We start from the raw sequence: 14,976 nt of genomic DNA, 5'->3' as shown, positions 1-14,976 counted from the left end.
TTTCAAATTTCTTAAAGAAAGTTATGTGGAAGCTTTTCAGTTTGAAGCTATTTATTTATTTAAACTCTCACTAAGAAGAGGAGGAAATTCATAAATATTCTGTCTCCAAACTTCTCTTGGGGATGAGGTACTTCGTCATTTAGTGAAAATATTTGTTTTGTGTTGTATCTTTTTTATTCATTGAACTTGGGTTGGAGATGATCAATGAAGAGAAGATTTTTTATCAAAACATGAGAATCCCCCTTTTATAAAAACTGTTTATGCGACACTTCTACATCCCACCCACACACATCCAAGTGTTGAAATTTAATTGCCGGTAGAGAAAAAGCAGCAATCTGTTTTTGTCTTCTCTCTGGCATATGTTTCAGGCATTAGGCGTAGTCTTCATATTTTCATTTGGTTGAAGTTTCTTGATCTTTGTGACCAGACTTCTTAGCCTTTCTAACCCCATATCCAGGGTACAGGCAAATCGGCCCACGCATAACCAAACAGCCCCTGGTCCTAAAGTGAAGTATCCCTTTTGCGGCATGTGTTTAATGAATAGTCTTAAACCCATAGGGAACGGGATTGTATGCCTCAACCGTAACCCTAAACATTTTAGGCATTCTGTAGATAAATGCAAACTGACACTGTAACATGTTCCTTAATTCAATTATTTTCCTTTTTAATGGAAGGGAACCATTTTCCAGCATGGTGGCCCAAGATGAAAATGTTGAGACTTGAACCGTCTCTTATTCTTGAAGAACAATGTTACCTTTATAGCTACAGGTGCATTCATTGTCAAAGCTTTCTTCAACTTGTATCTTTCTGTCTTTTCTCTTTGTAGGCTTGATAAGATTGTCGTGGACGTGGTCGAAGGACAAAACAACCAGACCTACCATGTAATGTTTATGGGAACAGGTAAGAAGAGTGTCTGATTATCTCAGAACATTAATGGGATTATAAGTAAGGATAACAGAAACTGGGCTCAATTAAAGCTGCTTAAACAGAAAATATTGCTTAACAAGTTTCTGCTGAGAAAAAAAAAACAGCTTACCAGTATCATGTGGAACCTTTTCTGGATAGCAAAATTCTGTTGTTGGCTACTTTTTTTGTGCCTATGCAGCTCTAGAAAATAGGCTCCTAAGGTGACGCAAGATCATGCAACTTTGCATACATGAGACAACCATTGGCCACAGCCCCTAGGAGAACAGGTTCTTTGAAGGCAACAAGACAACATAAATAAAAAAATTAAATAAAAAATAAATACCAAGGCCCTTGCCACTTAGCGCTCCCTCATCTCAAGTCAGCAATTTCTTGAGGAGAACATTGTATTCTTAGCTTTAATAATTGCCGTCAGTTACAAGTCAACTAACTTTTAGGGTTACAAACTTCATGTCAATGACTTTTCTAACTTTAAACCCAATTTCCAACGACTCTCTACTCTACTTTTTCCGCCCCCTTGTCTAATCTCAAGGAAGAATAAGCTGTCTCATTTTCAGAACAAAAAGCCGACGGCGACCCATTCACACCCAATTAATCCTCAAGACGACAATAGTAGTTTCATCTGCCTAGGGTCGGATAGAGAATATCTCCAACTACTTCCTTGGTCTGGAGGTTGAAGAGTCAGATGCGTAGCCAAAGGCTAGGGGAGCAGACTGTTACTAGCTTTGTACTAGTGGGTTATCCCAGTAGTGTGCCCCGTCTCGTCTGGGAGTGTCATTGCCAGCGGTTATTGGTATTGAAATACGGCAGCTTGAGAGGAAAAAGTTGTGACTGATGGAGAGGAGAAGAAAAAAAACTTTCAAAGTTTCAAACTCCTTTTTCCATCTAATGATGTTGGTTTATGTGATGGGATTTTGTGTATTGTGTCCTTACCTACCAGTGTTTTCAAATTCTGGAAAAGTCAACCATGAAATAAAACAGACAACAAGTGGGGAAAAAGAACATTCCATTTTCTTGAACAATAAGCTGAAGAAATTCAAGAACAGCCATAACTTACCAATATTTCTTCTATTTCTCTTAAAATTATACAACAAAATATCAAAATGAATAAACTAAGTTTTTTTTATTTAATGTTTTCCTGAGGTCATTTTCTTAATTCATATTCAAAAGCAAACTACTCATACTCAGTAACCACTAGAAATTTCCTATTTCAATTATCTCGGTTACACACACTGCTTTACAAACAAACTACAAAATAAAAAGCATAATCCCAAGCCACGTTTTATAATTTTCACGTTTTCCTTTCACAAACAAGTCTATTAAACCTAATACCATAGAGATATCAAACGCTGTTGCCCCAGGCTTGACCGACTAGCCTACTTCTTTACCAAGCCCTCAGACAGAGCCAGCCATTGCCCCAAAATGAGTTCCCACTCAGATGTCCAGAGCGGCATCGAAGGTCAACCAATATTCCGCTAATTTCACAGCATGGGTGATGATGTTGCCAAGGTGGTACCACTGATTGTTTTGGATGCGGTTGAACTTTACAGTTTGGGGTGAAGTGGTGGTTTGAAGTTTAGTTGTGATTGGATTAGGATTTTTGGCAATTATTATTTACTTTAGTAAATTCATACAACCAGCCTGAATCATCAATAGTTTTGTAAGGTTGATTTGTGATATTTGGAACAATTGAAAACTGAATAAATTTTCTTTTGTAAACCCTGCATTAGTTAGTGGCCCATAAATTTACAGCAAGGAGTTGCACTTTAAAAACCAGCAGGGGAAAAAGGGCAAATGACTTCCGAAACAAGTCAGAAACCGCTATGAAAGTTTACACCCATAGCGATAGCGCCAGCCTCATCCTTATCCCACAGTGGGACGGTATCGCTCCTTAAGATTCATAGCAGGGTGCTTCCACTGTCTGCAACTAATCTACCTTCACCTTGTTGGCAAAGCTTCTTTTAGTCCAAGTGAAAATTTGATAAATCTGGTAGTGCCAGTAGCTCTGTTAATGGTTTCATTACTTGAACCGAGGTTGTAATAATAATAATAAAACAGTATTTATATAGCGCAATATGAATTGGCATTCCTCAAAGCGCTTAACAGCAAAATGAAAAGCATTACAAGAAATAAAAACTTATAGGCCTATAATCCCCAATTAAATCACAAAACAAATAATTATTAAAAAAAAAAAAAAGTATTGTAAGTATTATAAGTTATCACACAAGCGTGAGTGGAATACGGAAAAATATAGCGCTTCTGCGTCCCATATCCAACAAGGCCGAAACGTATTTATCTTCAAGCAAACTTGGCGCGTGACATAGAACACACTATACGCATGGTAGTGATATTAGCCGTGCAATATAGGTTTTTATCACCACTCCATTCTGCGAATCTGATTGGAGGATTAGCGCGTACTTGAAGATAATACTTGATATATGAGTATAAAGTTGATTACGGTGAACTTTGATGTGACTAAGTCAGTGTCAATGTATTGGCAGCTTCAGCTGTGGCTATGACCAGAACGTTGTAAAGGCCTTTTCTGCAAGGTTGTCACTGTTGCCAACAGCTGTAGCCACAGCCAAAGTTTCTTGGTTTAGCCACAGCCATAGATAATGATCAAGTGCATTTTGGGGAAAAACAACACTGTTGTGGATTACAGAATTGTAATTCAAACTGAAGAAGAAATTGCTGTAACTTGAACAAAATAAAGTCTGAATGTTAGAACATTGAGGCAAATTTGAAGTTTTGGAGTACCGGTTACCTCTTGTGAGAGTATTAACTCTTGTTTTGTGTTAGGAACCAGTAAGTCTTTCAATGAAATCCATCGCCAACATTTTGAATCTTTTTAGTAGATGCAAATAGCACTCAGAATTGTGTGAAATGTGTATCTAACTCAAATGTTTTTGTTTTTGCAGAGGATGGAAAGATAACCAAGGTTGTTAAGTTACCTGGAATCGACAAAGCTTGTGAGTTGGAGGTTTTGTGCATTACTCCAGTAAGTATCTCGTGACTTGTGTGTCTTTGTCTCTTTAATTCTTGGATGTATTTGCTTTTGCTTGTATCATTTTACTACATTATTTGTTATAGATATAGCCCTTTCCATACCTGTTTATTTTGTTAGTAACTGCAGGAAATAATAAAAGATTGGATACATCCCTTCATGTTTCTTCCCAGCGACAATTCCCATAGCCAAGCGTTCCATATTTGAAGAAAAGCTGTCATTGTAAACCTTCTTTCTTAAGTGAATTTGAATTTATGACTTTACCCAAACCCAAGTTCAAACATGAGACTCGGAGCACCTGTTGTACGCTGCCGTGCTTGCCCTCATTTACTTGCACTTTTTGACCCCAGTTCTTATAACCTGACGTGTGAACTTACAATTATTTCCTTTTCCTGGGGGGAAACCAAAGAAGATGAAGACGCAAACACGTTCTTGCTCCTGTGTAACTCTTTTTGGCATCTGATACCTTATTGCAATTCTTTGCAGTAGACTTACAGAAATTTATTTCTTCCGATAACTGGCTTGTCACACTCTTTCATTTTGTAACTTTTCTGATCAATCAATCAAAAGTTGACAAAGCAAGTTGATCTTTCAAAATATTGAAGTTAAAATATATTCTTTAGAAATGAATTTGTATGTTCAGAGCCCATTTCATAAAGCATGTAAGCACAGAAAACTCTTGCTTAGGAAAAGTAGGTTACCAGCCAAAATAGTGTACAGTTACCTCTGATGTGACTGGCACCCCACTCATTTGCGCATAGCAAAGGAATTTGCTCAGCAGAATTTCCTGCTAAACAGCTATGTGAAGTTGCGCCCAGTTGTGTTAATGGCTTGAATATATAAAAAAAATAAAAATAAAATAAAAAAGTTTGGAGTTCATCCCTTTAACAAAGTGCTTAATACTTTTTTTCCTTGTTCGTTTTTTTCCCCAGGACAACCAATGTGAGCCCCTCAAGAAAATCACGCTTCACAAAGAGACGGTAGGACAACATTCAGATTGTTTTTCATCCTCTACAGCAAACAGCCTCTTTGTATTGACACAAGCCACTTATGCCTTAAATATCTTTATTTTCCTAAAGAGTGGCGGGGTTTTCTTTTTCATTGCCGGCGAGAATGCCAGAGAGTCCCCTGGGGTAGGGGATAAGAAACCAGTAGCGCCTGAGGGTGTGTGTCTCTAGGGTGGGGGATTATACCTAGCGCTAGGGGTGTTGGATTTGTCAGTGTTTCAACTCTACACACCTGGCATACCACATGGCAACTGGGATAAAGGTACAACACCTCAACAACATTACTTTAAAAGATGCCTACAAAATACTCACTGGTAATTGTTGGGCAGAAAAAAAGCTGTGTGCCCATTGCAGTTGTGCCATACTTTTTTTCTATCAGGTTATCAAACTTTTAATCCAACGTGGGTTTCTTGCAATTTTTTTTATTTTATAAATAATGCACTCACAAGATTCTAAGGTCCCTGAAAAAAGGTGAGTAAAAGTTACTCATTATTTATATCGTAGTACTATAATTGCATTTCACTTCTACGTGAAAGGCAACTTCAGATAGGACCTGTACCTAAAGCACTAGGTCTGTGAGCTGTGTTATGCACATAAAAGAAACCATGGAGTATCGTGGCAGAGCGGATAAGAGCACTGAACTCAAGCTCTGGTGTTTCTGCTCAGCAGAGTGTGGGTTCGAAGCCCTGTTAGGGCAGAGAGGGTTCTTGAGGTTGGTTTAGCTTTGGTGCGCTACATATTTGGCAGCACAGGCTGTATACTCCCCAGGGAGCTGAGATGGTTTAAAGGAATGAAATGGCCCAGTGACCAGGGGTATAATGTTTGAAGCGCTTTGAGAGATGGTGTATAAAGCGCTATATGAAAACCAAATATTGTTTTTATTATTGTTTTGAAGTCGACTAAGCATATAAGAGAACTTTCCAGGGTTTGCCCTGGTGTTTCTGGTATGGTTGGCTGTAGATTGCTGCACATCACCTTGTGAACCCTAAAGGTGCTATTGAAAATGGGTCTAATATTTCAAACTTGTCGTTAAAATATCAAGTTCTTTGAGATGCCTGTTAAAAGCGCAACATAAGAACTACTATGATCATTTTTAAGATAATTTTCCTTAACACTCCTTTAAGAATTTAAGTACCTTTTTGGTTATATTTTGATACCTTTTCAATAACCTATGACGGTATCGATACCAGTTAAAACTCAATGAATTGAAGTTTCATGTACCTTTAAAATCAATTAGATCGATTTAAGCACACAAGGGAGCACCTTTCTACTCATCACCCAATAGTGATTTGAATTTCCTCCTGAAAAAATAACAAGGTCAGAAGGTCAAATTTTTGGAGCTCCAAAGATATAAGGTCTAATTGGAACAGGTGAAAAACATGTCACTACTTCAATTCCCTGGTGTTTGAATCCTGAGCTATGTCTGGCAAACATAACTTGATATTTATGTGATGAAGAAATTGATGGGTATCGAAACACCCAAGACCTTCTTGCTTTTCATTGTTGCGTGTGAAAGTCGCAAATTAAAGTGCAATTATATTCTATCATTCAATTTAGCAAAAAAGGTCAATCTTTATAATTCTGTTGGTCACAAGAAATAAACTGAAGTTCAAATTTTCTGTTAATGTAAGGTGATATGGAGGACACCACAGGTTGTAGTATGGAGGCCACCAACAATTCTTTTCGGAACATCAAAACTCACATGAGAGATTTTATCTGTGGTTATACCTCCATCTACTAGTGCACATTCACCATACAGACCTTGAGTCATTCCTGATGGTGATATTGTAACCTAAAGTTGCCGTCTGAATTGCTGAATTTATGACAAACTTTCTCAAGATTGAAAAAGTGGGAACCATAGAAACATTTTTCTGCATTGTTTTAAGGCTGTGTCCAAATTGACGGCCATGGCTGCAGCTAGATCATCTTGTGAAAAGAAGAGTTAATGTATGGGAAACCTAGAGCAACACCCTTAGTAACAGCCATAACCAGCAATTTGAACATAGCTTGACAAAGTCGTTCAGCCAGCAATTTAGACACAACTTGAGAAAGTCGTTCACATTTATCAAGACTTTTTGAATCATGTTTGTCATGTCATACCGTATCGACGGGAAGTAAATTAAACAGCTTTAGATTGGGGGACATAGACTTTCTTAGTTGAAGCCATTCCTTCCTGCAGCCAGGCTTACACACCCTACATGACACACACACTTAAAGCTTCCAACATTCACCCCCTGGAGTACACAAGAGTAGCTTGGGAAACAAAATAAGAACAAAGGAAACAACTAATTGAGAATGCTGAGCGAAGGCTTAGTCCATGTGTTACATCCACGTGAAGTTTTATCAAATAATATTAGCATGTCTAACCCCTGCTGATGTCAATCATTTAAAAAGTACAAATGAAAACTTTTAAAAGATAAACATGAGAATTTTCTAATGAAATATCTGTTTAGTATTTATTTGATTTGCATATTTGATTTTCATATTAGGGCGCCCTCTTTGTTGGACGATCAGCTGGTGTAGTGAAGGTACCTCTGCAACGATGTCATCTCTACCTCACAATGAAGTAAGTGATTCCAATTGGTCAAGTTTTATTTTGAATTTATTTTGTACAAATTTGTCTGATTTTCAAGGAAATTGCAGGAAGTTCAGAGTTGTTAGTTGAAAATGCTGGCATACATCAATAATATCATTTTTTAATAAAAACTTGCCATATTCTTTCAGAGATTTAGGTACAAAATGTCTTGATTTCAGCGAATTTTTACTGCTTATCATCAATGTCAGTTTGTGGTCTGCCGCATAAGTCTTAAATTTTCAAAACCAACCTGATTTGATTAGTCAAAATAGTTCCAGTAATACTAACCAACTAATATAGATCATTGTAATCAGTAATCCCAACAGTAAACAGGGAACGTAATATAAGTTGAGTCATGTGAGAGTAACCATACAGTGCCGTCTGGTCGGAACTGTTTCTACTAATGGGTTTTGACATGTACACACTGACTAGGCGGGAAATAAAACAGTCTTGGATCAAGAATTGGGCATAAAATTTACTGTGTTGATATAGCGACTACACCCAGAAAATCAACAACTGGGTGTTCAGTTGTATTCAGTTACTTGGTCTTCAGTAACAGGGTGTTTTGTAACTTTAAGTTTGGTTTTGGTTTAGTTTAGTTCAGTTTATTACCTAAATTGTACAAACATCAAAATACATTGTGGAAACCCCAAGCAGACGTGCATGCCCACTGAAAAGGACACCCTCGATCACACATTAGAATAAAACAAAATGGATGGAGACAAATGCAAACAAAACAACTGTAGAAAACCAAAACCAGAATATCAACAATTGGGTGTTCAATGTATTCAGTCTGGGCGTTAGTTTTCAAAAAAGAAAATGAACATGGAGCTTTATTTGTCATGATTTCTTTGTTGCTAATCCATTCATGCATGACTTGCATAACACTTTTCATTTGAACTGTTTATCTTATTAAGAACTATTTTTAGGAGTTACATTTATATATATATTTAACCAAACTTTGAAGTTTTACCGAGGTTATTTGTGGGGGGTTTTCCTGAGTTATTTACACAATTGTTTGACAATAATCCCCTACTCAGATCTCAAATAAATAGGATTTCCTGAACTAATTGACAAATTGCTTTGTAAAATTAATAAGAAAGACTCTTTATAAGGAATGTACTGAGAAATGGGTGTGGTTCAGTAAAGTAAGAGATTTGTCTTTATTGTGCCGTGCAGAAAAGTGAGCACTTCCTCTGAGTGCGAACATTCATCACTCAATTTAATTTTTTAAACATTGATACTTCACCACTGTTCTGTTTTGTCATGAAAAAAAAAAAAAACAGGCGTTAAGGGAAAAAGATTGTTCCTATTCATAGAAGGTATGCTTTATTGTTCGTGTTTTACTCATAAACCGATGTGTATTAAAACACTGTATACTCAATACATTCCCAAGTCCTGTGAAAAACAAACCATGGTCATATCACTTTTTGGTGGGATTGGAACCTATGACCTTTGCTATTCTAGAGTAGATACCAAGGTATGCCTTACTCAAATGAATATTTATATGTTTTGAAAACTGGAACTAATCTTAGCTCCCCAAGTGTCTATCCATTGATAGTAGTTGTTGCGACGAAATGTATGCAGTTTTTATGTAGTAAGTTAGTCTTTAAATTACTACGTCTCCCTTGCATATGACATTACAAGGTAACGCAGCGCCCTCCCAGAGGTCATAAAAAGACCTCTTATTGGCTGAGAGTTGTGCATTAGGCGCAAACACTTGTGAGCAGTTTGTTGTTTGACCTCAGCGACATCAGCATCAAGGATCCTTTAAGATGACTCTTAAATGATTTACAAAATGATTTTTACTCTTTCAGGGAATGCTTGGATTCTAGAGATCCGTATTGTGGATGGGACACATATGCCAGACGCTGTACAACCAAACCCAAAAAGTAAGAGAAGTTCAGTTTACCAGTTAAGCAAACTCAATTTACCCAGAAAACTCACTTCACCACCTAAACAAATCAGTTCACCACTTAAAAAAGAAATGGGTTTTATCATTTAAACAAATTAAGAAAACTCAGTTAACTAGTTAAGAAAACTTGTTTACCATTTTAGAAAACTCAGTTTGACAGTAGAGGGAAGAAAATTTGAATTGTTTACATATCTCAACTTACACACATTTCCAAGAACAAAGGTTAACTATTGACTACATTTATTAGACATTTTTTCAGGATGGTTGTACTAGTATGTGTAAATGGTTTCTAAGTGAAACTGCCTCCTGAATACAATCGAGAGTCTTCTAAAAGAAGGAAGTGTTCCATCTATGGGTATTTCCCATATGTGAAACTCTCACAAAATCTGTATTTCTACTGTCCAAACTTTAAATCTTACATCCGTAAACCTCTTTTTCTTTTTGTAGCAGTAAGGGTGAAACACACTGGATACAACAGATAACCTCATGCCCAGTAACCAATAGAGAAGGTAAGGAAATAAAGAGACAATCTTGAAAGAGTGATGTGCCCCATAAGACAGTGCCAACTTTTATAACCACCCCAACCCTTCAAATCACAAGACCTCAGTGGAGGCGCTGTCTTTGGTGTGTGATGTCAAATGCAAGGGGTCTGTAATCAGAGTTCAATAGTTTGGGTGTTGGGTTACCATGGTTAGAGTGAGGAAGGATCATATCACTCAAGGGAAACAGTGCAAGGAAATATTACCACAGCATTAATTTGCGGTCATAAAAACTACCGTTTTTAATTTCAGATTTATATGCACTGATAAATGCAGTGTCCAAAGTTCTGAACTGGGATTTGAACTGGGGTTCCAGAGGTGGAAGGCAAGGAAAGATATAAGTACGCCAACTTGACCTCCCTTTAACCACTAAAATCACTTGAATCGAAGATTTTGCATCGGGGGAATACTTTTAATTTCCAAACTTAAATAGAGAACCAAAAATAAGTCGATGGTTTGTGATGATCCTTGTTATTGGGAATTGCCTGTACCCACCGGGCTAGCTTGCTAGTCTAGTGGTAAGACATATGCTATTTCAATGCAAAGGTCATGGGTTCGAATCCCACCCAAGTGATTTGCCTGTGGATTTTGTTCACAGAACTTGGGCAAGTACGATTATACATACAGACCTAACACACATCACCAAATTTTACACAATATCCCCTGAATGATCCAGGTTATTTCAGTTTTAATATCTTTCCCTTCAACACCGGTTCCTTCATTACAGTTGATGGAGGTTACAGTGCCTGGAGTGACTGGTTCCCATGCCATGACCCTAGCGGTGATTCAAACTGCCTCTGCAGACGTCGAGTCTGTGATTCTCCGGAGCCTAAATGCGGAGGATCATCCTGTGAGGGTGACAGTATTCAGGTTACTAACTGCTCAGGTACTGCTGTTGTCGTGAGAAATTCAGGTACATGGCCTCTTGACGAGCATGACTTTTATTGCTTTCTTTTTATTTCTTTATTTAATTTTTTTTTACATCATTTGCTCATCATCATTGCATGAAGTACAAAAATTGTTTTATTTATTATTGTTAATTTATTTTTAACTTTAAGGTCTCATTTAATGAGTTTCTTAATTATTTTTTTTAATTAGTTGACAGTTTATCTGTTATAAAACATTTGAGGTATGGGCTTTATAAGCACTCTTTGGCTTAGATGAGTCAGAGTGCAAGTAGTGAGTACTCTTAACCACTTCAAGGAACCAGTCAATTTTCTTTCAACCCTCAATATGATAAAGTGATTTAAAACAATCAAAATGGTCACACAGTTATAAGAAGTAATTGACTTCCTCCAGACAGAGCAAGTTCCAACTCTATGCAGACATGCTGCATTATCCTTCTATAAATGGTTGCCAAAAATATGGAATTGACTAAATATATCAAATTTGGTTTCAATTTTGATTTCTTGCTCTGCAAATTGGTTAAAGAACAGCTTAATAACATAACAAGCATTCCCAAAGGCAGGACATAATCAGGTAACATGAGACATTAATTGAAATGGTTAGCCTTTATTATACATGGAATTAGTCTCCATTACAAGCAGTACAACTCATATCCCTCGAGAGCCACTGGCTTTCTTTTTGAGCACATGAACGAAGACCAAGTATAGGATGGCAAACTTTATTGTACAAGGGGATAAAAACAGATGGTGAGATAGGTTGATAGGACAGAGAGAGGGCAGGAATCTTAAATCACTGGATAGCTACCTTAGATGTCAAAGTTCAAAGTTGATATTTCCTTTTGTGTGCATTTTATGAAAGATTTAATAGGGATAGCACAAGGCTTTGGTTTTCTAAGAGTGCATTCAGTTCCAAATTCCAAGTTTTCAAGTGAAAGTGGGTTTTTTTCTTTCTCTGAAATCAGTGACAAGGATTTTGAAAGTTAGGAAATTTGAAACATGGATAGTATTTAGGTAAGGTTACTCTAGGGTTTCTGTGGATCCTTAAAAGGTCTTTAAAAATCGAATGAATTGTCCAAATTTAATGACTATGAATGTTTAAAAAAATAACACAAAGTGTGAGCGGGTACAGCTCTTTCCCCCCTTCTGTGTTCACTTAATTTGGTCTTAATTTTGTTGAGGGTCTTAAAATGTCTTTGATTTGACTTTTTAAAGTGTGCAGGCACAGTGCTGTCTGTGACTCGTAGAATGACATCATTCTAAACATCTATTAATGGATGAAAACTTGGGGTTAACTCTGACCAACCAGGAAAAGTGACTCATAGAAAAGAAACGTTGATTCATGTATGACTATACAACCTAATGTTTAGATGCATTATGTTTCAAACCAACACGTTCTGTTGATTGAAAACATACACAGTGGAACGATTATTAGTTAGACTCGTCGCCACCCTGTGACTGTTTCACTGATGGAGGCGTTTGATAGCAATTTTCGAAGTTCTTGAGTCATTCAAGTTTAAAAGTTTCTAAAGTTTTCTTTAAATAGCAGGTGAGGTGGAAACAGAGGTAGGCATTACAATGTCGTAAAGTTTGTACTGTTTAGTAAAAAAAAAAAGAGGGTGTAGTCCCAATATTCAACCTTTGTTTTAATAATAATAATAATAATAATAATAATACTAATAGATGTTAAATTTGCATCGGGGATAAAGAGTATTAATTGGGGTATTAATTCAAAATTAATAATAATAATACCAACATTTATAATGTGCGCATATTCACCCCAAGAGATGCTCATGGTGCCTACCAAGAAATATTTCTGCTCTAACATAGAGAAGAACAAAGTATAAATTTCTTACTCTGCATCTTTTTTATTTTGTTTGGTTTTGTTGCTTGTATATTCTTGTATTACTTTATTTGCTGTTTTTTGGAAGAGTTGAATTGCAATATCAGATGAAGCATGCTTAAACAATGGATGAAATTGCATGTTGTTATAAGATAAAGATTTCTTGCAACTTGCCTGTATTTAAGTTATAATTTTTTCTGTTTGATTTGGACATCGATAGTACGCAAACACAGCATAAAAACAGTGAATATTGTGCATGGCTCCAATTATTGGGCGCACCAGAAAGACAACATTTTTGGGGAAAGTTGGCCCAATTTCATAAAGGTGTTAAACAGGAAATACTGCTAAACGAGTTTGAAGGCTAAGAAAACAAAACCAATGGAGTGATGATTGAAATAAGTCTATAGGCTTTTTGGCATTTTGGCATGTAAGTTTTGGCTGCTAAGCAGGTTTTTCAGTGCTTAGCAAAATTTCATAAAGCTGTTTAGCAGAAAACATTCCTAAGGAACCTAGTGGGGTGCCAGTCGCCACAATGTAAGCTGATCTAATGTTGGCTGTAACCTGTTTCTCTGCTGGGGTGTTTTTAGGCATACAGGCCTTATGAAATGTTCCCAATTTGATGACATGACATTTTCAGGGCCCAAATTTACAAAGCCTGTGGGCACAAGAACTTGCTAAGCGCAGACAAATTTTGCTAGCACAAACAGGTAAACAGCAAAAAAATCCATTACATTTACTGGACCCAGCACATTTTTCACTTATAGTGGAGAAATACACTGTATATTCTGCGTGACAGCTTATGAAATAGGGCACAGGTAATAGGTGCGTTTAGAAAGTGAGTTTTTAGTTATTTCAGTGCTGTTGAGGCGGGAGAGATGTTGCCATAATCCACTGATGCCCACCTAGTCCAGTGAAGTCAGCCCATATTATGAATCCCATCATTTATGCATTTCCCCCTCCCTCCCATTTCTCCTATTTCTAGGCTCCTGGAGTGAATGGAGTTCATGGAGCGTATGTTCAGCTAAATGTAACGGCGGAGTCCAGACTAGATCTAGACATTGTCTTGGAGGTAGCGTGTGTATGGGAACACCGGAGGAAACACGAGAATGTAATAAACAACTATGCAGAGGTAGGAAAATCATTCAATGATTTGCCTTGTATATGCAAAATGCCACACAAGTGACGTATCAGTTGCGACTCTAAAATCTGTGTTTGCTACCATACTCAACATTAACTTTAAGTTTGCAAAATAAGTTTAGGCTAGAAAGTTCATTATTTACAGTTCTGGCTTGATGGGAGATTCTGTACCCCCATAATACAGATTTCTCGTGTAAGTTTAGTCGTTGAAATCGCGAGAAAAAAGTGAAATCACCATTATTTGTTTTGACTGTTATCAAACATCAGGTACAGGACTCAATATGTCAAGGCTAATTGTTTTTTCCAATTTATCAAAGACTACAGCATTTCAATCGAAAATAGTCAATGGAAACTTTTCCACCATGACCATCTTTATGTGCAAATCTGTAAACATTTAGATTTTCAATCTTATGTTGTGAACACCTTTAAATAGTTACATTTAACTTTGTTTTTTTTTCTAACAGAAGTACGTAAGACAACCCGATGGACACCATGGATGGTTCAGAACACAACACAAGACAGTTTTGTCTTGAAGCGTTATCGTTTCCTTTGCAAAGCACCAGTGATGGATCAATCCTTGCTCAGGATTGGTCGAATGAAGGTAGAATACCAATCATGTCCGTATCTCAGCAAGACATGCTGGCCAACGGGAGGTGAGGAACAAGAAGTCGAGCAGCTCAACCGATTAATAGGTATTCAGAGCAGGGAACCAATGAACCAGCTGATGTCCTACAAAGTTTCTTTTCTATTTTTCTGGCTCTGGAAGCAAATCGCATGCAAAAAATGCTTTTTCTTTTTTTCCCCTTTTTCAGCAGCAAATTGCTTTGAACATTGTTCCCTTTATTTTCTTTTTGCAAATTGTAAAGATGAGGTGCAACATTTAGTGATTTTTTTTGTACTGTTGAGTGTTCTACGAGTATCATCACAAGAAGTGAGTATTATTTCTAAAAATATTCAAACACTCACAGTTTGAATAAAAAGAAAATATTATTAACAATTCTCTCTGTAAAATTACAAACTGCATGAACAAGTCATATCTGTCTGAAATTTAAAAAAGCAAAACAATTAGTTGGTGGCCTGACGTTTCAAATCAAGCAGAGTCTTTCGCAAAGGCTCAAAATTCAGAAATC

The 14,976-nt window shown here is 36.9% G+C and overlaps 1 protein-coding gene across 5 annotated transcripts in view; it reads left to right on the top strand.

Annotated features, from left to right (window-relative positions):
- Window positions 1–14,976, top strand: part of LOC139936896 (semaphorin-5B-like) — a 158,916-nt gene that overhangs the window by 131,863 nt on the left and 12,077 nt on the right. For 3 of the 5 annotated variants that reach the window (XM_071931708.1, XM_071931709.1, XM_071931707.1), the window contains 9 exons: window positions 827–900; window positions 3,843–3,922; window positions 4,861–4,908; window positions 7,425–7,501; window positions 9,328–9,402; window positions 9,873–9,934; window positions 10,692–10,877; window positions 13,692–13,838; window positions 14,311–14,538. In XM_071931708.1, coding sequence (XP_071787809.1) covers window positions 827–900; window positions 3,843–3,922; window positions 4,861–4,908; window positions 7,425–7,501; window positions 9,328–9,402; window positions 9,873–9,934; window positions 10,692–10,877; window positions 13,692–13,838; window positions 14,311–14,538 — 977 coding nt within the window. The remainder of the gene's footprint in view (window positions 1–826; window positions 901–3,842; window positions 3,923–4,860; window positions 4,909–7,424; window positions 7,502–9,327; window positions 9,403–9,872; window positions 9,935–10,691; window positions 10,878–13,691; window positions 13,839–14,310; window positions 14,539–14,976) is intronic. The other 2 variants (XM_071931710.1, XM_071931712.1) reach the window with 2 other exon arrangements.

Source organism: Asterias amurensis, chromosome 5 (genome assembly GCF_032118995.1).
Source record: "Asterias amurensis chromosome 5, ASM3211899v1".
Lineage (NCBI taxonomy): Eukaryota > Metazoa > Echinodermata > Asteroidea > Forcipulatida > Asteriidae > Asterias > Asterias amurensis.
The sequence above is the reverse complement of the archived record's forward strand: the minus strand, read 5'-3'. Positions and strand labels throughout refer to the sequence as shown.